Raw genomic sequence first — 26279 nt, forward strand, 5'->3', positions numbered from 1 at the left:
GCGTTTTTTACGTGTAAAAGTGCCAAAGGTGCTAAATGACTGTCGGTTGTAAAATTGCAAGTTTGAGACGAGTTTGTTTATATATCTTCTCTGGAAAGTGTTCCGGCGATGAAGAGGAAGAGCGAATATATAAGGTCAGTCATTATTCGTCACTCGATAAACTAAAATTAAAATATAAATGTGTGCAAGCCCCAAGTTGGAGCACGATAACCTCAATAAATTTGACGACGCGTCTGCGATATTAAATTACATATTTAATTAAGAATTTCACTATATTCCCTTATTATCGATTAATATATATCGTTTGAAGTAGCGAATTCGGTGTCCATAATCGAAATCTTTCTTTATCGATTTTATATTACATTTTTTCTGTATAAATATTTTATGTAATGCAATAATGGAAAAACCATCTATAAACATATCTGAGTATTTCTTATTTCTTCCACGCGACGTGCTTATTAAATATTTAGAGCTTGATGTCATTTTAATTATACGATATTATTACACATCAACTTTTTTTTATTTTGTACAAAAATATATTGAGAGATAATTCAATTGTTCCACCATTTTTATGATGGTTATTCAGAGAGCATTTACCGATCGAAAAATTGAGTTGTTAAGTAGAGGAAACCCCGACAGAGGGCGTCAGCTGTTCGCTTTTCGCGGCAGCGAGCGAGAGGAAATGTCAACCAACGAGAGAGCGAGAGACTAGTCAGTTCTTCGTGATTGCTCGATCGAGTAGGTTCGGTTCTATTCGCCGTCGCGTTCAACTCTGACGTTCGTATATACGTCCTGAAAAAAAGTCATACGTTACCGGATATCGCGACACTGTGTCCTTTCAAGAGAGAACGAAATAAGGAGTTAGTTTTTTTTTTATCGGGAAGAGAAATCGAGATGAGAATGATTCAGCGGATTCCTCATTGAATAGATCGTTTCATCGGCTATCAGGTGAGAATACCGGCGAAAGGAATTTATATAAGGTATTTCTCTACCGAGAATTCATGTCCTTTCCGCGCGATGTATTTATTTATTAATCTTCGAGATCTTAGCACGATATAAATAACTTTGTCTAAATGACTTTTCGATGTCTTCGGAACATATGACATATGATATGACGTTTCGCTTCGTTTTAAAAGCGATATTTATTGTAAGAGAATTTGAACTTTCTAATGCCACGTAATTGAAAAAAAGAATGTCATTTTATGTGCGTCATATACATATATATATGTATACCTACATATTCGAAAACTTTTACTTATCATATGAATTATTTTTCAATTTTATATTATATGTATATGTATGAACTATGAACTCATACTATACTGTGTTAAATTTAAAACTCAACAGAGTAACAGTTTAATTTGGTCTTTGTGTATATGAAGTAGATTTTAATGCCAAATTATTTATAAGTATATAATATTTTTTTAATAAAAAATAATCTTTTTAAAAAAGAAAATATATTGGTAAACTCTAGCTATATTATAAGATATAACTATGCTATATTTTTTTATATACATATTTGAAAGTTTCTTCTATATGTTTCACTATTTAATACATATAACAGAGCATATTAAAAATCTTAAAAGATAATAATTTAGTTTTATAAAATAATACATTTTATTATAACGCTTAAATTATGTATCTACAAAAGTTTTACGTTTTGAGTATTTTGATTTTATGATTTAACCTACTTATTTATGTAAAACCTACTCAAGATTCATACAATGTGAGATACATATAGTGATTTATATACATAGGATCATAAGACTGTTTGTTGAGAAAATATATCTCTGTTGATATGAATGTGATTGATCTATTGACAAAGGAAATTCCAATGATTGAACTGATTGTTACTTATGACTATTAAATAACTATGATTACAAATCATTTATAAGTAGCACATATTTACATGAGTATATAAGATCTTATCGATTATTACTTAATCCGACTTAATCAGATTATTAATTTCTTTTTAAACCATTATCACAATTATTTTTAACAATTATATAATATTAATATTTAACAAAAATAATTCAATCTTAAATTTAGAAATCGTACACAGTTGAAAAATTTGTGTTAAATTTAACAAATATCACCTGTCCCAAACGGTCCACAGAAATTTTTGTGTTAATTTAACATAATACGGATATGTTAAATGGTGACACGAATATTGTGTTAATATTTTAACATAAAATAAATGCAAACTTCAAATAAACTTAAAATAAATTTTGTGTAAAATTAACATAGTTTTAATGTAAAAATTAACTAAAAAAATTGTTAATTTTACATTTTATCACCCCCACTTATATTATAAAGTAAAATTAACATTTTTTTCTGTAAATTTTAACAGATAAATCTTGTCACTAATAATACGGAACATATTTATTGTGTAAAATTAAAAATAGATATACATTGTGTTATTTTTACACTTTTTTTTAGTTGTTTTAATAATTTAACATTTGAGTCCAATTAACATAACAGCAATATGTTAAATTAACACATGAATGTGTTAAATATTTAACACAAAAATTTTAACGGGGACCGTTTTTAACAAGAAAACACAAATTTTCCAACTGTGTAAGGTTATACAGTTGGAAAATTTGTGTTTTCTTGTTAGAAACGGTCCCCGTTAAAATTTTTGTGTTGAATTAACATACTGTTGTGTTAATTGAACTCAAATGTTAAATTATTAAAATAACTGAAAAAAAGTGTAAAAATAACACAATGTGTATTTACTTTTTATTTTACACAATAAATATGTTCGATATTATTAGTGACAAGATTTATCTGTTAAAATTTACAGAAAAAAAATGTTAAATTTTACTTTATAATATAAGTGGGGATGATAAAATGTAAAATTAACAATTTTTTTAGTTAATTTTTACATTAAAACTATGTTAATTTAACACAAAATTTATTTTAAGTTTACTTGAAGCATTTATTTTATGTTAAAATATTAACACAATATTCGTGTCATCATTTAACATATCCGTATTATGTTAAATTAACACAATTTCTGTGGACCGTTTGGGACATGTGATATTTGTTAAATTTGACACAAATTTTTCAACTGTGTATGTAAAAAAGATAAATGATAATACGAATTAGTAAAATATTCAAAATAATTGAATTACTTATTATTATGTCATCAAATAATTTTGTTCGAAAGAGAAAATTAATTTATAACTTTCAAATATTACGATTTATTATTTTCGATAAATTCGATCAACTAAATAATTCTATTATTTCATAAGAAAAAAATATAATGAAGTAACAAACGGGCCGATTTCGGAATAGATGTATATCAAACATTAATTTATAGCTTTCAAATATTGAGACTTACTATTTTGATATATTTTCAAATAAACAATTCTATTATCTCATAAAGAAAAAAATATAACAAAACGAGGTATAAGAAACGGAAACGCGCCGATTTCGGATGTATTCTAAATAGGTGTACATGCGTATATAATAACCGGCATACACTGGGAGTAACACACTTGAGAATTACATCACGATTACACGTCTCGTCTGACATGATTCTAAATTTCTCACACGAGCCTATTATTTCAATCGCGCCGCGCTCTCGTAGTCGGCATGCTCGATTCTCTTGCAGTTGCAGTGAATTGTCGTGGAGATTCGCCGGTTACTCGCGCTCCTTCTGCCTTCCAGCGTACAATCAAAGCTCACAAAAGGGAAACCATGGGAATCCCGTCTAATTATAATTATTCATTAATTAACTGGCATCGCGCGCGGGATGCGGTGAGCCAAAAGCGCGCTGTCTTAACGATGTGAACGACGAATTATCACGAATTTATTCCCCAACTCTTGCAACGGTGCAAGAATCTCCGAAAAAAGAGATACGCGCTTCTTGGCGGTATATTTTTTCTTCTCTCTTCTCTTTGGGAAACTCGCGTTTGCCTTTGCGTCGTTTGCCGCGTCAAGTAGCAGGAAAGTAGTAAAGTGAAACGAATAACACACCTGTGCAGTTGTTTGGTTTCACGGACACGATTTGGTTAACGGACTTCGAATTATACGGTTCTCCGTTGAAGAGATGGAAATACCTCGAGTCGCGAGGAATATTATTTGTTACGCGACACACATGTTTTTTATACGCGATTTTTACGACATTATTTTTTTTATCAGACCTATATAGATTATGTAGTAATAATATACTTTAATTAATTGAGACGTTTATTTTATACGCAAGATTTTTTTCCACCTTAGTCAATATGTGATTCGAATCCAGCTTCTGCGTCCGCATTTTTTTCTTATCGTTAATACAGTCATAAAATCATGTCGTTATGTCAAATGTCATATGTCAATATAAGCGTCAAATTAAAGTTCTATTTATAGAACGCTGAGAAAGCTACTTGGTATTTAACCCATTTTTTTTTTCTAATAAAAAATATAAAATAAAATTATTAAAATTATTTTAAATTCAATATAACATTTTTTCAACCGAAAAGGCTTCGATATTCTTGTTGAGGAAAAATTGATTGTGACTTGATCGTAGAACACGTTAAATTTATATCACCTGTATACGCATATAAACACAGCTTTTGTCTAAATATATGTATATACATATGTATGACCGATTTATTCTCCGTAAATGTTCTCTCCTTTCGTATCGATTTTTCGTCGACGAATTTATTAATAGCAATTGTAATCTCGCGGATACTTGTGCATATTTCACGAGCGTATTTTTATCGCGAGAAGAGCGGTATGAGCACGTTACGGGACAGACTTGTTTGCGACCAGGAAATGGATTTCGACAGCGTTTTTAACGACGTCTCGTAAACCAAGACGTCGATAAACACGCTGCTCTCGGCGCGCAGCGTGTTACGAAGTTACACCACAAAATTTTATACGTCACACACATATACGAATTTCAAAGCGATACGAATACGGTGACATTCGGTAATGAAAAGATATATAAACGGTACTTTTTTTACAATCATCACCGAGGTACCACCCATTCGAGGTAGACGCGTGCGAGAAACAGAGGGGATCAGGTTTGACGTTTGAAGAGAGCTCGAATTTTTTTTATTTTTTATTTTAAGAGAGATCAAATTTTTTTTATTTTTTATTTTAATTCCAATTTTTATTTTTATTTTATTTTTTTAAAAATTTTAATTCCCGGTATCTCTTATCAGATGTGTTGTTTAATCTCTCTTTCTGTCTCTTTATTGAAACATTGATTAATTTATGTGACGTCGTTTCGCTGATTGACTTAATCTGCGAGTCATTCATTCCACAACTTTATAACGCAATGCCTTTTCTTTCGATACGCTTCGCAAAGAGATTCGTCGAGATAAATTCCTTTTTTTCGCTCGTAAGTTTACGGACCGCCTGGTCTTACGATCAGAATATTAATGATAGAGACTAATTATTTTCTTTATACTGATTAAGCGCCGCGTAAAGCGCAGAATTGAATTTGATATCGCACGCTCCATAAAACGAGGAAGAATTTTCGAAGCGAAAGTACAATGAGATGTTCATTGAAAAAGATGTAATTTAATAGCATTTCATCACGGATGACCGATCACTTTCTAGCGCTTAGCGCAGAAAGTATTTTACACGGCGAGTCTTTCTCTCCTCTCTCGCTCTCTTAAGACGTTCTCTCTCTTATCTCGCTTAAAAATTTCGACTTTCGAATCGGAGAATCGTATTAGAAAGCGCAGTTGACTCCAAATTTTATATACATTACACAGTTGAAAAATTTGTGTTAAATTTAACAAATATCACCTGTCCCAAACGGTCCACAGAAATTTTTGTGTTAATTTAACATAATACGGATATGTTAAATGGTGACACGAATATTGTGTTAATATTTTAACATAAAATAAATGCAAACTTCAAATAAACTTAAAATTAAATTTGTGTTAAATTAACATAGTTTTAATGTAAAAATTAACTTAAAAAATTGTTAATTTTACATTTTATCATCCCTACTTAAATTATAAAGTAAAATTAACATTTTTTTCCTATAAATTTTAACAAATAAATCTTGTCACTAATAATACGGAACATATTTATTGTGTAATATTAAAAATAGATGCACATTGTGTTATTTTTACACTTTTTTTTGTTGTTTTAATAATTTAACATTTGAGTTCAATTAACACAACAGTAATATGTTAAATTAACACATGAATGTGTTAAATATTTAACACAAAAATTTTAACGGGGACCGTTTTTAACAAGAAAACACAAATTTTCCAACTGTGTATATATATATATTAATATTTTTATAATTTATATATAATAATTTTATATATTATAATACTTATATATTATAATTATTTTATAATATACTTATATATTATAATTATATTATAATAAAATATATTATTAAAATAATTTTATATATATTACATATATATTAATGGTAAGATATGATAATTTTCCCCGTATGACGTATTACACACGGTGTGTTACGTAGTTTTTTCTCTCGGGGCGGGAAATACCGAACGGGTCGCATAAATCCCCTCCGGTGCGTAAAATGTTACACATGCTAACGTGAAACGATGTTAATTATCTGGAATGCAAAACAGGTATTGGCAACGGGCGCGCACTCGTTACGTTCGAAACTTTCACTCCGCGCGCTACTTGAACGATATTATCTTCTCTCTCTCTCTCTCTCATTTTTTTTTCTTAAATGCGCGTAAGCAACCGTAGAACGAGCGTGCAGTATAAGTTGCATGTGCGCTTTTTTTTTCTCTGTTCGGCCTAGGATGCACATTCCGATAATTTTTCAGTTTTCTGACAGAAGAGGAGGACAAGCGAGTCTTTATCGGTTTTATTTTTTACATAATAATAATTTTAGCATGTAATGGATATTATAGAGCAATTCTAGCAAGAAGCACGATTTTGTAAGCTAATTGTGAGATACGTTGCCTCGAATCTTTTATTTATTATTGATTTTATTATCAAGAAACGTAAAAAAAAATTAAAATCTCACGATTAATTATTGCTACTCGATAAAAATTATTTTATCCTCGTATTTTTTGTTAATAAGCATATTAACGTTATTAAAGTTAATTTTTAAATTATGAGATACTTTAGACATATTTATTAAGTCTATCGGTTTATTATTTTTCGCTTCTAAAATTAAAATAATTCAGAATCTTTCGAATATATATTATATATAAATATTTTATGTATCTAATTATTGCGAGTTCTCGAATTTTGTAATACGAATCATAAATTATTCAATATGGAAATTTTTTTTTCACCAGTCGAACGTCATATATACTCGATACGAAACTTACCGGCAATGTACACAAAGTGGAATGAATTCTCGACGTAAAAATGTCATTTAACTCGACGAACGAAACCGGACTAGTTCTCTATCGCTCGATCCGATCTCGATCCAAAGTGCGGTCACGGTAGAACGCACGCAAATACTCGCGCGAGTCTCGTGTATCCCCCGATGCTTCATCCGTGGTTTTGCTCCGTGCACGCGTGCATGTATGTACAACATTCCTCCATATACGCTCTGATAATGATCCGAGGCGACGGACAGTTCAACCTCGAACGGAGAAGGCCGCCGCTGACGAACACGCGTGACTTTCTTGCGCGATTTTCGCGTGTGACGTCACATATCAGTTGCATACGCTTATTACGCAATTCGAGGCGCTGATAACTGATAACCCGAACCGAATTCATTGTCGCGACTTGCTTCGCGCATGCATCTTCTTTACGCGTATAATAATAAATTGTACGAAACGTGTCCGGAATCATCGGACGCATTTCTCTGTCAATTTGCGCAACGATCTCAAAGATGGGTATAATATTTACTTTTATGTACATACAGAGAGAATTTTCTCTTAGAATTTACCCTGAAAATCATGGTAATCATGGAACAGTATGGTATGGAAAGAATTTTAAAAATATGTTTGATTAATTTTACCATACTTTTAGTAAATTTTACTATATTTTTAGTACAATTAAGGCTCCTGGCTCCTTTCCGACCATGTCGAAATCGTGACGTCAGAGGCGAGAAAACACACGCTAAAATTTCTTAGATGCCATTTCGAAATAAAAAAATATTTCGATGAAACAGCACTTCAGATGGCTTTAGCACACTCTTAAAAAACCCCGAAAACTATCCTTTCCCCTTTATAATCAATCAACAGCTGTAAAATGTAATATTATGAAGCCCAGTCCGTCTGGTCTTTGCACATGCGCAGTCATTCCGCATGTCAAACTCTGACATCTTGATCATTTTACAGATGTTGATTGATTATAAAGGGAAAAGGATAGTTTTCGGGGGTTTTTAAGAGTGTGCTAAAGCCATCTGAAGTGCTGTTTAATCGAAATATCTTTTCATTAAAAAATGGCATCTAAGAATTTTCAGCGTATGCTTTCTCGCCTCTGACGTCACAATCCAATATGGCCGCGGTGAGCACCCAGGAGCCTTAATCAAACATATTTTATTTTTTTATTGTAATAAATATTAATCGGAGAAATTCTCATAAAATTCTTTCCATACCATATTGTTCCACGATTACTATGATTTTCGGAGTAAATTCTAAGAGAAAATTCTCTCTTTTTTTTTTTATAAGACTACGATTTTTTAAAATAATATATTAATACTTTTAAAAAATTAAAAAATATTTTTAAGTAATATATAAGATAATATTTTAGTGAGAAAAAAGAGAGAGAGATGCAGAAAATGTGATGATAGTTATTACAAGATCTATGGAAATCTGTTTACTTGGGGTTTTACCTTGAATTAAACTCTATGCACATATCGCATACATATGTACATGCATATCATATACATACATATGTGGCCCACGGTGGGGCTTAACCCGGTAACGGAGCTTTCATGATCTCGTCGCGTGCGACCTCAATCGCTATCAGCGCGTACGGACCATCCCGATATCCGTCGTCTACGGTAGACATTCGTCCCGAATTCAATTCACAATCAGTGTCAGCGACATCGGAAAATCTCATTGAATATTCCACATCGGGGCAACAACGCGCGTCCGCAATTCGTGAATACGAATGAAACGCGGATGAATGAGTCTTACCTGTCAACGATCAGCTGACGCGATTCGATAGAAAAAAATCCGAGGTATATTAAAAGTGGGTTAATTAAATAAAATGTAGAACACGTTAGGGATTCTCGATAGGGATTCGATGAAAAATTCGCTGGGAAATGTTTCTGCAGATTGTATACCAAGATGTACGAAAGGTCTCGATCCTTCTTCTTGATCTTCTTGAGTTTGCATCTCTGACGGATAAAATGGTTCGAGATGCAACTCTCGCTGATCGCGCTACATCTCCAGATGTGCAGGGAAGATCAAGGACGAAAGGATCGTCCGACACGCAGGAAGGGAAGCGATTAGAAGAAGGAGCGGTTAAACCGGAAAGTCGAGCGCGACTGAAGGGGGTCGTTCTCGAGCAAAACTGCTATTCTCGTATTGTGGATCGTGACAAGATAGGCCGGATTCTATGAGCGGCCTCGCGAGAGAGTATAATTGTCCACGCACGTATCCCGCTTCCGGTCCTCCTGCGGCAAAAGCCATTGGGAATATTATCAGGGATGGTACTATACGCATCTCTCTGTCTTTCTCTCTGCGTACGTATACATATGCGTATGTCGGGGAATAATACAATCGGTACTTGACACAGTATCAGGTTTCGCGTTTAAGCGAGATTTAGTGTTATCGCGAATGCGATCGGGTTAACCGCAACCCCTCCTCGAGTTTCGCTTGACCCCTCTGAACCGATGTGGAACCTGAAGAGAATAGCAGAAATACTAAAATCGATATATCATTCTATTCTTGGACTCTAGTTCCTACACAGAGAGAATTTTCTCTTAGAATTTACCCTGAAAATCATGGTAATCGTGGGACAATATGGTATGGAAAGAATTTTATGAAAATTTCTCTGATTTTGATAAATATTAATCAGAGAAATTCTCATAAAATTCTTTCCATACTATATTGTTCAATGATTACCATGATTTTCAGGGTAAATTCTAAGAGAAAATTCTTGTCAGTGTGTAGATGAAAGCGGAAAATTTATGCCTATTTATATTTATTAGAAATCACACCCTTCAGAGATTATATTTCAATATAATTAATAAATTGTGGCAAACTTTTTTTAAGATAATTTTTTTTTAAGCGAATGAAAATTAAAAATTGAGAAAAGTATTCCCAAAATTAAAATCAGATATAATTTAATTGATGGGATAAAAAAGATAGAAAGAAAAATGAAACAGAAAAGGTTTCGAGAGAAATTTGAAAGCATGTGGCATAATCTATATATATAATATTATATATGCTAATATTATATATTATATATATGCGGTCTTTTCTCTACCTTTCGAAAAAAGTCTCACCGTTTGTTACTTGATGACACAGGAATCTATATAGAATTACAGAGATAATATATTTCTGAAGCCAAAATATATAGAATTTCGTGGAAATTTTCTTGAATAATTATTATACGAAAATTTCGCTAGTCAGATCTCATATGTCAGATTTCTCTCCAAGAAGAGAGAGAGAGAGAAAGAGAGAGAGAGAGAGAGAGAGAGAGAGAGAAGGCAGAAAGAGCGCGTTGTCTTTGTCCCATTCTCTTTCTCCTTCCGTCCCGGTGGGTTCTCTCGGAGGAATAGCGCGGAGGGGAAGGGTTAACCAGTAATCGACCTTGGAGCTCCGTCCTTTACGCGTACGCGTGTGTATCTTATTTTATATGCACGCGTGTATGTATGTACATGTACACGCGTGTCTAGCAATACATACGCACCTCATACACCACCTTATACCTCCGAATGCACGTGAATGTACGCGTACATTCACCAGCCTCGCGATAGCGTACGCGCTCCAACACATATACAGACGTAGACACGAGCGAGCGCAATGCCGAGGGCGTAGTTACACGGCTATTCCAGCGAGGAATGCTCGGCATGTCGCTCTCGTCAAATGGCCAGAAAATAAAAGGACTACCTCGCCCGCGGCCTTGATAGAGGAACGCTCCTAGTGGGCTCTCTCTTTGGTCCGGTTATCCGCGAGTTTACCATACAAAAGTCATCTTGGAAAATTAACTGTGTCGATGATTATAGAAGCGGTCCGAAGAGTCGCGAGTATGAGAAACGCGAGATTTGTATCGCGTGTATGTATGTATACATATATACCCCTTGTCTCGTGTATCGTGATATATAGGGTATGGTAAAGTAATCTGGTAATATTTCAAGCTAATCTTTTCTCTTATATACACACATGTGTTAGAAAATGATTTTACCTTTACTCGAGCACGTGCCAACATGTTGAATATTTTCTTCCATTTCGCATTAAATGAAATCAATTGAAATCAGCTGATCTGTCATTACATTTTCTGCATCTAAAATAAAACTAAAATATTTTGTTTAAAAAAAATTGTGTCGTCTCTCTTAAAGAAAAAACATTCATACATAAAAGTACACAGTTGGAAAATTTGTGTTTTCTTGTTAAAAACGATCCCCGTTAAAATTTTTGTGTTAAATATTTAACACATTCATGTGTTAAATTAACATATTGCTGTTGTGTTAATTGAACTCAAATGTTAAATTATTAAAATAACTGAAAAAAAAGTGTAAAAATAACACAATGTGTATTTACTTTTAATTTTACACAATAAATATGTTCGATATTATTAGTGACAAGATTTATCTGTTAAAATTTACAGAAAAAAAATGTGAATTTTACTTTATAATATAAGTGGGGATGATAAAATGTAAAATTAACAATTTTTTTAGTTAAGTTTTACAAAACTATGTTAATTTAACACAAAATTTATTTTAAGTTTACTTGAAGTTTGCATTAATTTTGTTAAAATATTAACACAATATTCGTGTCATCATTTAACATATCCGTATTATGTTAAATTAACACCAAAATTTCTGTGGACCGTTTGGGACATGTGATATTTGTTAAATTTAACACAAATTTTTCAACTGTGTAAGTATTTTAAACATATTTTCTAAAATCATTAAAGAGGATACTTTTTTTTTAATTAATAAAGAGACAAGAATTTATTTTCACGTCAAACTTGGATCCGCGTCAAATGTGACATCTTCTGACATAAAAAAAAAAGAGAGAAAGAGAGAGTCCCAATTCAGATATGTATTTTTAACAATAAAATGCATCGTTTGCAGTTCACGAAGTGACATTTAGCTTTTATTTCGCTATAAAGCGCCATTAAAGAATCCTCGTCGTAAAATCTACGATGGTCGGCCAAACTGAGCCATCAAGGTAACGGTTATGCCGAACCGATCCTCTCCAACATTTTTTATCGCTTTGTCCGATTCTTTAAATTACGGGTTTTAGGCTTCTGCGCACACGCTTCTTAATGCATTATTAGACTCGAGAGTCTCGAAGGACCTCGTTCACCAAATCCTATTGCTGAACACGCTATAAAACATTATACCACATAATCGCACAATTTTTTTGTCTAATCGTGCATGCCAGAAAAATTTATTGATAAAAAAAGGCAAGGATGACGTCTTTGTATGACGAAAGAGACAAATAAAATAAAAACCGTCAAATTACATTTGCAAACAGATAAGCAAAGAAGAGCGTATATATGTACATATAACAGATAAGAAACGAATCTCAAGATAGCAAGACTACGTCACGGAAAGATTTTTTTTAATACTGTTTTAATTATACTAACGTCTCGTTCATTAACATGTTTTTCGAGCATTACAAGTATTACAACCGTTGTTATACCTTCCATTCCCGAAAAATGAGCAAATCATTCTTTACATGACAAACGCTCTTTTTGGAAAAAAAATGTTTGCAGAAAAACGATGAAAAAGAATATAATACGAAATTGTCTCGAAAGAGGAAATGGCATTGCATGAATGGCATTGAATTATCATGTGCGAAAATGCATCCACATTTCGAGGAGTCGCACGGATAATTTGCATCGAGGTAGTCCGCGGCGGTAACGCATGCAGATCCCAGAATCCCCCAGGTACGCGATAACAATACCTAGGAAGCGGGAGCGAGTTACGACTCAGTAGCCACGCGGCGGAGAATGTTTTACGAGCATCCGGGGCACGTCATGCTTTATACGTACGCGTCACACTTTACCTCAAATTGCATTCAGCGACGTATACTTATGTGTGTATATATACGTATGTGTCGATTCCTCCATTGAACGACAAATCTCTGTCCGATATGAATTGTTTTCAAGACGAAACCTCCAACGACAACCGAGATTTCATTGACTTTTTTCCGTCTTTTTCTAATTCCAATCTTAAATATAATTAGAAACATGATAACTCCACATTAAAACAAATAAAATAAAGTTCTTTTTGTAAGGCTTGCTTAAAAAAAGTTTTTTTAAGTGGAGAAATTATTAATCTTCTTTTTTTATTCTTCTCAAGTCTTTGAATAATCTTTGATCATCGTACAAGATAAATTGTTTCAAGTAAAAATAATGCATCTTCTAAAAAATTATATAATAATTTAATAATAATAATAATTTAAATTATCAAGATTATTTTTGTAAATATACCTTCTTATATTCTTTAGTAAAATATTGTATCTCTTTAATCATATTCTGACAAAGAGTCGCTGTTGAAAGGAATTCTCTTTCTCATCTATGATGTAACACCATTGTGAAAGAGAAAAAACAGATTAATTCGATTCTTTTGAAGATGAAGCATTTTTTTACTTATCTTTTTCATAGAATCAATTTTTTCTCGGAACTATCAATAATGTACTCGTATATTCGATATTTACGCGACCAGACAGTGCTTTTGCTTGTAAAACAATAATTGAACGAAGACTCACCTGCCGTCTGGATATAATTTTGCGCGAGTACGTTACCACTTTACACCTTCGTGCGCGTAATGGCGCAATTACTATAAAAGTACGAGTTTTAAGGTGAAACGCGGTCGCCGCAAGCATTTTTTGTTTTTTGCCGTTTGTTGCGAGACAATATTTTGCAACTGAATTACTTGTAACGAGAAAGGGAACGTTCGCCACGAGCTGCGAATGCAACTCGGATTCAAATGATGCAGTTCTTTTATTATTTCCAATGAAAGAAACAACAATATCTATTATGTTATTGAATACGAGATGTGTAACAAATAAATTACCATCAAACATGACAATAATATACGATTAAAATAGAAGCAAATTAAAAATATCTAATGCTACTAGAAAAATCCTAAACAAGAAATATAGCGTTAATCAAAATATAATAAGAATATGAATATAATTTGTGTACTATTAAATCTCTGATTTTAAAGATCTCATTATTAAATATCTTATTAATTAATCTTAGATTTTTTAATAAATTGTGTAAGGAAGCTATAATTAGATTCATCAAAGTTAAAAATAAAGGTATGTGCAATTTTGCACTATTCAGTCGCGCATTGATTTATTTTCTGGCCGATAATTCCTGGTTCAAGCTCGTACCGGTGAAATCGACATAGCCCGCGGAGAGTCTCGTGCACAGTCGCATGCATTAATGGCGTGTCCGGTGCGTTCGCAAAAATATCTCGTGACACGCGAGTCACAGATTTCTTACGAGCACGAAGCACAGTTGTATCGTGCAATTAACCATGTGAACGAAAGCATTCGTCTCGTAAGTTTTAGAGAGAAATTTATCTTTTCCGCTTACCGCAGAGGAAAGTGATGTCCCTCCTGAAGGTCCCTCGCTGCAGTAATTGCATTATGCGATATCAGGAGCGAGAGCAAAGCAAAAACAAATTTTTTTTTTTATTAATTCGCAAAAATCAAACAATTTTCAGAACAATTTTCATCAAATTTGTCGTGCAAGACATTAATTTATTTCGCCATATAGTGCAAAAATAAAAAAAAATTATGTAATATTTAAATTTAAATTTGATTATATTATAAATTTAAATTATTGTATTAAATTTAAATTTATATTAAGCTGATACGTTCGTAATAATGGACCGTCAGAATTACCTTAATATTATACCGCACGACGATAACAGCTGCGTCTCACCGCATCGCGAAGATTTACAATCCGGAGGCTATATTCGCGGAGGCTAGACTCACAACGGAGTAAAATCGAGCTGCCAGCGCGGCTGCGACCGCGGTCAGGAACGGATCGGCAGCCCACGAAAGTGGAACGATAAATCTATGCCCGGATAACTGGACGTTTAGCTCCCACATTCCTCGAGTCTTTAACAACCGCGAATTTTCCGCGATATTTATCGCGCAACGCGCGGCGGAGGAGAAACGCTTTGAGCTTCAAGCTGAGAGGTGCACTTCGCGGTCAAGTAGAATTAAAAAATCCTGTCGTTCAACACAGCGTGAAATAACACAGTTAGATTGCGTTAAATTGACTCCCTATAGTATCTTGAATTAAAGATTAAATTTTCATGAAATCTATATAATTTTTTTTTCAGAAAAGTTTATTAAAAATTCAAGAATTTAATTTTAGTTCATTTTAATACTCGATTTTTCATATTTTTCTATTAATAACAGCAACATTTTTTTATATCTCACGATGCATTTCTTATCTTGAATTTAACATACATACAAGAGAGAGATTTTAATTTGGATGTTTTTAAAAATGCAGAAACGCATTTCTTTTCTTTGTAGGTATATACATTATATTATAAAAATGCGGAAACGCATTTCGTTCTTGTATATGTTATATAAATTATATAAAAATAAGCGATAATAAATAGCCGAGAGTATTCTAAATTCTCTCTTTAATAAAACTACCGCTTGGAAGTAATCTGATCGCATTACACTCTTGATTGCGAACTTAATTAACGTCTGGCTGCTTTTGCGTGGGTTTAATCCACGAAAAGTGAAAATGAGAAGAGGCGTAGCCTCTGGAGAGGAGCTAAGAAGGCGATGGCACACATATTTTGCATCGGAGAAAGTTGTACGTTTATACCTCCCTTCCCCTGATTTTTTTTTCTTCCTTCACCTTCTCGTCGCTGTCCTCGTAATCATCCATTATGCAGATATATACGTATAATCATTAACGTGCATTAACATCTTGCATAACGCATTGCAGTTTAATTAAATGCACGGATCTCTATCGTTCCAAGTGTCGTGTGAAATAAAAAGATTATTCCGTTCAATACAATCGTCTCTTCATTTTGCTTCGTAATTATAATAACGAAATATCATAAAATATAAATGTGAATTTATTGTAATTTAAATATACATTTTATATGATTATAATATCACTTTAATTATGCGCATATGTAATTACATATTATATTATAATTTCTTTATGAATATTAATATGATTATTAATGTAATTATTATCATAATTAAAATATGTTATTCAATTTTTTTCCTTTTTATATACATAAATGTTTGCAATGAAAATTGGGAACATATTTTTTTCCATATCTTGATTAAATCGATTATTATGCGTTACTAATAAAGATAAATATATATATGACCTTTATCGATAATATTTATATCCAGTATTTTTTCAAGTTTGAGCGATACTACTTCGCAAAATTTTGCGTAGCAGCAATATTCTTGCATATTTATTATACTTGCTGACGTGTAGCTGGCATTTTCTTGAATGCTATATGATGGCAATGAATCGACTCGCAATCCGTGCTTGTACGTTGGATACGACAATATACGATATAGTATATTGCGCGAAACGGAAGTGAAGAGAGTTGTAGAATAATGTATAGGATGTTTAGAATTGCATACTGAGACGCTCCATTTTAATGTTTGAAAATAAAGGATAATTTTACGCTTGGAAGCGCTTCTAAACTATTAGTATGCAACAAAGCTCTATCCATCAGCGAAACACTTGCATCTAGACTTAAATCTTATTTTACAAGTCTTAATTACCGATAATATTAGGTATGTCAAAATTAATAATTTTTCCTGTATCTTATAGAGAGGTATAAAAAAATTAGATAAATGTTTTACATGGCCGCAGTTGCGTAAACATTATCGATATAGTCTTGTTTTTCTAATAATAATTTTCTCAGTTATAAAAATTATATAATTTAAATTAAATATATGCGCAATATTCTCCATATATTTTTATAATCATATGATTATATCCTATCCGTTATTTAAATAAAAATATTACGGATTCTAGGCGGGTCAGATAAACGGTATTGCCTTTCGCGAACATTCCGTCCACGGTGTTTTTGCTAGAGAAAAAAAGATAAATTATCTTTTGTGTTACGTGCAACAGTATTGATGAAATAACCTTATTTTTTATCGATACTGTGCCAGAAAAATAATGAGATAATATTATGTAAAAAAGTATCGCTTTTTAAAATTGATTGGACCTTAAAATAAAATTGATCATAATTTCAATATTAATTACGTGATACGATAATTGCTTTTATTACGATGTCCAGTGATCGATGCAATTAATATTGAAATAATTATGATCAATTGCAAGTCAATTGATTATAATTATTTCCGATCAATTTTAAAAAGCGGTACTTTTTTTACGCAGTCATGTAAACTGCAACATTTATTATAAGATGTATCCGCGTAAAATCTCTAACAGATTTGTGACAGACCTTTTAAGAATTTCTTGAATATACATATACGCGGCGGGGTGCGGAATGCATTCGGTATTTCCGGTCGCTGATATTTTTCTACAAGGTAGAAAGATCCATAAAATCGAAGAAAAATTGCACGAATACCGTTCTGGTAAAGTCTCGAAGAAATTCTCGGACGTTCTCGTATTACGGGAATAAAAAATATATTATTACAAGTGTAATGATAATAAATCAAAAGAAATATACCTATAATTGACTCTTACTTGTTTTATCTTATATTGAATATTGCATGTATATCTTTTTCTTCGTCAACTATACTTGCATGAGTAGAGAAGATAGTAGATGACTGTAAATGTCTTCAAGTTAACGCATGCGTATATCAGTGCCATCGGTACGAAAAGTTGTAAGCTAGACGACGTAGATGATGCGGCAACCTCCTTGTCATGAAAGTACCGTTGTGATGAGCGATGGGTGATGCTGTATATTCCGTACCACCTCGTTCGAACGCACAAATGTAAATCTGGCAAGGTCCTACATTGAACATCATATACTCATCAGTAAATAAAGTAATAAGTGTGGATCCCGTTTTCGGAACGGGAAAAAAAGAAGACTATCGCAAAGTGTTTTCGTCAATACACTAGTTCGAATGAAAGCGGCGTTTTAAAAGGAGCATTTTGCGGCAAAATAAATTCTAAAGAGGAGAATAAAATGAATATAAATATACGTCTTTTATTGAGTGGCGCGAAAGACGTATTTAAACAATTGTCTCGAGTGTATCTAAAAATTTTAATTAAATTAAATTAAAGAAAAATTAAATAAAATTAATTTTGTTAATAGATTCTCTGATTTATCTCGAAGTCGAAGTTTTCTCAGCAAAAAATCTCATGAAAGATTGCAATTTTTCGGACAACAAACTTTCAATTTTCTTTTAGATTTCTATTAGAGTGGAATTATAACTGAAGAATGTGGATTTATTATGTATTAAATTCATTTCGTTCGCACATTTTTTCACGTTCGCTTGTGCGATCATTATGATCATCACGCGCAGTTTTCTCTACCGCGTTATTAGATCGTATCATAAACAAGAGCAGTAGCGAAGTGAAAAGAAATAGCCTGGTTTCAACCGGTGATTGTCACCATTGACATTCAGTTAAAATTCATTCGCTTCCCAAGATCTATTGTTTCACTTTTACACAATTACAATCTCTTCGCTGAGTGAACACTTATTTTATTTAATATCTTTTGACACAAAAATATTTCTTTATTGCTGGAATGCCAGAATAATAAATACATATATATATACCCACGGAAAGAGAGAAAATATCCCACAATTCACCATTTTAATTTTACAACAATAGATTCTCTGACGAGTTCGACAGAAGATTCTTTTAATACGAAAGAATTTCGAATTAAAGTTTAATTATATGTATATAATGATACAAATTGTTATTATTTGCGAGATAAACGCGCCAAAGAAATTACTTATCGGCACGTTGCCGAGAGATATTGCCATATGCTGTCACGTACAAAAACCACGTAATGACTTTCCAATTTCTTACAGATATGCGTTGGTTTCGCGGCCACGCCGAGGCACCGAGACTCTTACGTCTAAGTCCCCTACGAGCCGATGAAGATGTCAATGAAGAAGTGTCCTCTCATTTTCGCGCGAGGTCTCGATGCAGAGGTAAGAATCATTTTAAAAAAGGCGGCATCTAATTTTTGTAGAAAAAAAATATTATATATATTTTATTTTTAAATATTTTTTTTCTTGCGTTTCTTGCGTTCTATATACAGACGTGTGCAGATTTTTAGGCTCAAACATATTTTTATATTGAGATTACTTTATAGTTATGCGGGGTCTACAATAGAGTCGTAAGAAATTAACCAATCACAGTCGATTATTCTCCTCACATTCAGTGATTGGTCAATTTCTTGTGACTTATGACTTTACGACTCTATTGTAGACCTCGCATTATTTTATTTTTTTGCATTTTTTAATAGATATATTTATTTAAATTTTATTTTTTTTATAAAAGATTGAAGATTTCTTTATAATTTTTTGACCTGCAGATTATTCAAAAATATCTTTTTTAGTGATAAAAACTCATTGAATCAGCAAGCGGTCATTGCATGTCTATGATGTTTGTGTCATATTATCGCTGATATTGGTCGGTTTTATCGTGTTAGTTTTGTACAAATCTAAATAATATACACTATAAATAATAATTTATCTTTAATGTTGATTGAATTTTAATCGTAGAGGTTTGGAGAAGAAAAATGATATCTATTTACAGACGTCTGTTTAGATTATTAAACTCAAACATTTTTACCGTTTTAATTATTTATTTGAGGAAATAACTTTAATTGTAACATATATTGTAACATACGGAATACTCAAAGTTATATTTTAATATTTAATAAATAGATCATTTTTCTTCTCCATACCTTAAAATTTTAACGATTTAAACACAGTTGAAAAATTTGTGTTAAATTTAACAAATATCACATGTCCCAAACGGTCCACAGAAATTTTTGTGTTAATTTAACATAATACGGATGTTAAATGATGACACGAATACTGTGTTAATATTTTAACATAAAATAAATGCAAACTTCAAGTAAACTTAAAATAAATTTTGTGTTAAATTAACATAGTTTGAATGTAAAAATTAACTAAAAAAATTGTTAATTTTACATTTTATCATCCCCACTTATATTATAAAGTAAAATTAACATTTTTTTCTGTAAATTTTAACAGATAAATCTTGTTACTAATAATACCAAACATATTTATTGTGTTATATTAAAAGTAAATACACATTGTGTTATTTTTACACTTTTTTTCAGTTATTTTAATAATTTAACATTTGAGTGCAATTAACACAACAGCAATATGTTAATTTAACACATGAATGTGTTAAATATTTAACACAAAAATTTTAACGGGGACCGTTTTTAACAAGAAAACACAAATTTTCCAACTGTAAAAACATCTCTATTGTCAAACAACTGTAATTCAATTAAAATTAAAACTAAATTTATTATTGTCCATAGTGTATTGTATACATTATTCAGACTTATACAAAACTAACACAATAAAACTGATCAGTATCAGCGATAATATGACACAAACATCACGCACACACAGTGACCGCTTGCTAATTCAATATGAGTTTTTATCACTAAAAAAGATGTTTCCGAATAATCTGTAGATCAAAAAATTATTTAAAAATCTTCAATCTTTTATAAAAAAATAAAACTTAAATATGTCTATTAAAAAACGCAAAAAAATAGAACTGAAGTAATCTCAACATGAAAATATGTTTGAGTCTAATAATCTGCAAACGTGTGTACATATATATATGTGTATAGAACGCAATCTTTTGTTTTTGTTCTCGTTACCAAGAATCAGACTAATTTTTGCGAAAATCGTATCTTGCGTGTCGCGCATATCGCTGCGTGTCGTTCCATCACGTGTATAGCGTGCAAAGCAATATTTGTGAAAAAGAGAAAGGGAAGGAGAGAGAGAGGGATGCCAGATTCCATTCTGAATGCAAGGATTACGATTCAACGTTCCGTCGAGTCCCGAGTGACTGGTTGAAAAGCGAGAATAGGAGCAAATTGACACCGCCGGCCTACGTGAATGCACGTTAATATAAAGGATCATTGTCGAGGACGCAATTTGTAGCTTTATGCGTGATTGTATAAGCGTTTCCCATAAGACCATAAATGCAATTGACGGCGACGGCAGTGACAATCTACAACAATATGAATCGGCTCGCTTCTAATTATACATTAGTAATCGCTAATTATCGAGATATATATAGTTAGCGCGATCGAGATGGAACGATATATTTATTTCGCATTTAACCGCATGACTATGAAACATTTTCGCATCAGGAAGTAGGTTGCCTCTAAGAATTTTTGACGTGAGAAACCGTGACCGCAGTTTTTGACGTCAGACATGATTTAAAGGACGATAAAGCATTACTCAAGCGTCCGATCTATTTTTTATTGTATCCGGTTTACGCATTCCAGACGATAATATACGCATGAAATGCAGATTCACACATTCTTTCTCTCTCACACACGCACATACACAACTGTTTTGCATTCTTCAATTGTTGAAATTGCAAATATAAAGACGAGTCAATTTATATTTGTTGCGAAAAGTGTTTATTCTCTTATTTATTAAGAATAAACAAGAATGATTTAAATGTATTGCAATGCGCGCGATGACGAACTCTAATTTAAAATGAATAAATCCCGCATACTCATCTTGAAGATTGAAGATGGTATTATACATCTAGTCGAGATAGCGGTATTACTTGGCTTGCATTATCTCGATCGCTGTCGATCGCCTCGTTCCGTAAAGTTACAACTCGTAATACTACGGGGATAAATTGATATCAGTGTAGCTTTCGACGCATTTTGTTATGACATGCAAAGCCCATGTTCTCACATACCTTAATATTGCGAGTCTTGCATTTTTTTTAACAGGGTCAATTTCCTCATAATGCGCAAGGCTGCGGTCAGCATTTTCGTATCATCAATATAATCGTGAATTTAATGCAAAATATGTTTATTGTTTATTTTATTTAAAAAATGGGTGTGTGAAGTTGGCACCCCTATGTTATGCTATCATAGTTCTGTTAAGAGTTCTGAGTTATTTGGAACCATAGGAAGAGTTCTTGATAATTTTTAGAAATAGTTCCGGTCATTACGATAACGAAAATCAGTTTCAAAACATAGGGGTGCCAACTTCACATTTCTTTACACATCGAGTTCCAATAGTTTTGAGCAGAGTTTTAAGGTTCTTTTAAATAGTTATATATAGTTCCTGATTATTTTTTGAAAGAGTTCTGCAATTTTTAGATAAAAAAACGTATCTTTAACATTGAAAGTATGCTTTTTTATCTCTATAAAAATTGCAGAACTCTTTAAAAAAATAATCAGGAACTATATAACTATTTAAAAGAACCTTAAAACTCTGCTCAAAACTATTAGAACTTGATGTGTAAAAAAATGTGAAGTTGGCACCCCTATTTTTTGAAACTGATTTTCGTTATTGTAATGACCGGAACTATTTCTAAAAATTATCAAGAACTCTTCTTATGGTTCTAAATAACTCAGAACTCTTAACAGAACTATGATAGCATAACATAGGAGTGCCAAGTTCACATACCCTAAAAAATACTATTTTAAAGAAACACTTAGAACTCAATTTTTTAAATATTACAAAACTTCTTTTGTAGCCTGAAGAAGAGTGTATTGTATAATTATTTTGATTAATAAAAATTATGTCCTCGAAGTTGTGTAATTGGATTTTCAATTCTATTTGACAAATGCGACGAAATCTATTGCACTGCAATTTAATATTATATATATGTATGTATAAATATGATATTTTTATTTTTTGTATTTATTTATTGCCTCATATCATTAGTAATGTCTTTATCATTATCTGAATAATATTCTAACAATTCATGGGAACATCCTGTTTTACGCATATCCTGTGCAAAACCTCATTAGGATGAATATGACGTCATACTTGACGGAACTCGCAGATTTGTCGGTATCGTCACGAATTGCACTGAAAGCGGAGATCACTTTCGATTCAGAAGTCACGGGGTTCAGATTTCACTTTTAGACAGATCTGCAGAAATGAGAATTTACGGTCTACTATCTTGTATGTCATTCATTCAAAATCTCGTACAGTGTTCCGTTTAATAGAATATAAAGGCATAAAAAAATATTTAATTAATATAAAATATAATTAATATAATAAATATAAAATATATTTTTTTGGGAGACAATATAATAAGATAAAATGTGATTTAAATATTTTTAATAAGACAGAAATATTTTTTAACTATACGTAACTTTATATCCTATTCGAAATGTTTATTGATATCTTCTTACCTTGTCTTATGTTGCAGACATGTCGCCGGTGCGATGGGCTCGAAGAAAATCCTCGAGTTCCGAATCCGAGAGGAACTGTTACAACGTGCAGACCTCCCAAGTGACAACCGAACGGACTTCCAATAAGAAGGGTAAGAAGAGAATACAGGAAGAGCGGCGGAGAGTGTGCGAGAAGCGAAACCCTCTGTTGGATCGCGTAAAGAGTACCAAGCTGAGCTTCTTCAAGGATCGCGATTCCGACGAGGACGAGAACGATGACGGCGAGGACGACGAGGACGACGAGGAAGCGAGACGAGTCCAGTTCCGTTCCATGTGCGAGCTGAGGCATCGCGGTCTGATGAGGAACGAGTTGCGGCGATCGGTCTGCGAATCAGACCTGAAGGACACCACGGAAGAGGAGAAGAGCCAGACGAAGAAGAGGAGACGCGCCAAGTCGCAGAGCAGGTTACCGTACAAGAAGCATCAGGAGGAACAACGGTTCTCCTTTCTCGGCTTTCGTACCTCGACACCTCGAAAACAGTCCGAGTGGCCGAGAGAGACGGACTCGATCCGGGAAGACGCGATGCCGCACGATTATCGATGGGGGAGAACCAATCGGGATTTCCTCGACGTGAATCGTAGCGCCGATCAAGCCATTGATCGTACTAGGATGGTCGATACTAAAGGGGAGATACCCAGACACGTCAATGGTGAGACCATCTTCAAGAAGGACGCGACGTTCGGTAGCGTTACGCCGTCCAGTTGCCTGGCGGCGAAATTTCGCGCGATGCAGGACAGATATCTGAAGAGCTCGACGAACAAGTTGATCGCCAAGATTTATAAGAAGGATTGCAAGGACAGGGAAAGACGGAGGTTACGTAGCTTCTCTTACGGCACGCTGCCGGGTCTCGAAGAGCTGCGGACGAATCCGCTCTACGAGGATCAGGATCAGGACGACAATGACTCCGGGATTCTGGACAACGACTCCGCCACCAGTTCCCTCCTGGACGACAGATGTAGCAGCGGTGCTTCCGGACCGCTGAACAACAGCAGCTATAACGACTCTTGTCTGGGATCGCCGCCTCGACTTCCGCCTAGGAGACCCTTCTCGTCCGCCGTGGACGTCGACAAGACCACGCGGTTATTCGCCAGTTTAGATACGTATGACAGGGCTAAGGATATCTCCGAGACGGGTCTTATCGAGGAGTACTCGAACGTTTGCCAAGCCGCGAACGACACGTTGATAGATCAAGCGACTCGAGTCTCTGCAGAGAATAATACGGATCGGGAAAGAGAGGAGAGAAACGCGGATGAGGATTCTAAACGGAAAAAGCGCACTTCCGGCTTGCAGGTTGTAAGAAGCAGAGCCTATGCAACAGAGACGATGGTCGTGAAGCTCCTCAAGGAGACGTCCGATCAATGCCTGGGTATTTTCATTGCGAAAACCGCCGAATCCAATCCGGGTTATCTGGTAGCTCACGTGGTACCGAACGGACTAGCTGATAAAGAGGGCACTCTGAGGATCGGCGATGAAATTCTAATCGTCAACGGAAAGAGACTGCGCGGTCTGACTATGGCGGAGGCGAGAAAGATTCTGGGTAACGGTAGCGGTCCTGGTGACGTCGACATTGTCGTCTTGAGATTATCGGGAGTTGATCAGCAAGCGAAAAGGCTAACAGAAAGCAGCGTGGATTATGAAAACGTCAGCATGGAAGATGGCCACGGAGTGATCGTCGAGAGCTCGCCCAGCTCGCACTTTAGGAAGCATCAGACCAGGTGTCATCGAGACAAGAAGGACGAGTCGAACAGATCGATCTCGTCTGAGAAATTTGCGACGAATGTGGACAGCACGTTCGCACAAAGTATCTCCAAGTTCTGCACCCTCCCGCGAAGGCCGAGGAGTACCGTGTCCACGTTCCTTACGGTGCTTTTCGAGAAAGGGACCGGGAAAAAGTCCCTGGGGTTCACTATAGTTGGCGGAAGAGACAGTCCGAAAGGAAGCATCGGTATATATATTTTTCGTTCTATATATTTTTTCAATTTCTTAAACGTCAACTATCTTCTATCATGTGCGTGCAACGTAATAAATGCGATTATCTCAATTTTGTCGTGCACGCGTGGATTATCTGCGAGAAATATGATGTGCCCCACAAAAACGCGTATTATCTGTATATTCTTTGTAATCGATATTTTTCAATGTGTACAGGTATATTCATAAAGTCGGTACTACCTGGTGGTCAGGCTGCCGAAGATGGTCGTTTGCGCGCAGGAGATGAAATTTTGGCTGTAAATGGCCAGGTCTGTCACGACTTGACGCATCGCGAAGCCGTACAACTTTTTCGCCATATTAAAAGTGGACCGGTTGCTTTGCACCTGTGTAGACGCGTGAAAAATCGTGAATCACAGTAAGTTCTCCAATATTAAATTAAACATTTAATAAACTAAATAAATTATGTATTGCTATATTTAATAATTAATTAATTTCAATTAATATATTAATTGATTTTAAAGTGCAAGTTAACTTTCAATATTTAATCTATATTAATATCTATTTCAAAAAAATAATATTTATATAGAAGAAAATTAATTGAATGAAATCTGTTTGTATGTCGCTTCTATATTATTTTTTACTTTTGTACTTTAGAATGCCGAAAGCCAAGTCGTGTGCAGATCTTTTGCTGATAGACACGTAATGGAGACGTATGGTACGATGTTTCATCGTTGGCTCGCTAAATCATCATTGAAAGAGAGATAGGCAGCATTGAAAGTAAAATGTAAAATACAAATTATGTATATATTGTAAATTTTCGGAATTCGCTAGAAATAAAACAATTATTTAATTAAGAATAATCTGGATACGGTACCTTTTTTTTTTTCAACGGTACCA

At 33.7% G+C, this 26279-nt stretch overlaps 1 protein-coding gene across 2 annotated transcripts; it reads left to right on the forward strand.

Annotated features, from left to right (window-relative positions):
- LOC145941710 (uncharacterized) lies at positions 1–26242 on the forward strand. 2 transcript variants are annotated; one of them, XM_083047985.1, is made up of 5 exons: positions 1–134; positions 19053–19175; positions 23431–25398; positions 25599–25797; positions 26037–26242. In XM_083047985.1, the coding sequence occupies exons 2-5, from the start codon at positions 19055–19057 to the stop codon at positions 26083–26085; spliced, it is 2337 nt and encodes a 778-aa protein (XP_082904111.1). In that variant the 5' UTR covers positions 1–134; positions 19053–19054; the 3' UTR covers positions 26086–26242. The 2 variants fall into 2 exon arrangements, with proteins under 2 accessions (XP_082904111.1, XP_082904103.1); XM_083047977.1 differs by lacking the exon at positions 1–134 and adding an exon at positions 731–948.
- The last annotated feature ends 37 nt before the right edge of the window (positions 26243–26279 follow it).

Source organism: Prenolepis imparis, unplaced genomic scaffold, assembly GCF_030444845.1.
Source record: "Prenolepis imparis isolate NDT839.2.m4 unplaced genomic scaffold, iyPreImpa1.0 SCAF_1, whole genome shotgun sequence".
Lineage (NCBI taxonomy): Eukaryota > Metazoa > Arthropoda > Insecta > Hymenoptera > Formicidae > Prenolepis > Prenolepis imparis.

What these genes read in the sequence shown, in the direction of transcription:
- LOC145941710 (XM_083047985.1), top strand. Translation starts at nt 19,055, where the DNA reads ATGCGTTGGTTTCGCGGCCACGCCGAGGCACCGAGACTCTTACGTCTA. An exon ending in CGCGAGGTCTCGATGCAGAG is followed by an intron (nt 19,176 to 23,430) that starts GTAAGAATCATT and finishes CTTATGTTGCAG; the next exon opens with ACATGTCGCCGGTGCGATGG. An exon ending in GTGAAAAATCGTGAATCACA is followed by an intron (nt 25,798 to 26,036) that starts GTAAGTTCTCCA and finishes TTTGTACTTTAG; the next exon opens with AATGCCGAAAGCCAAGTCGT.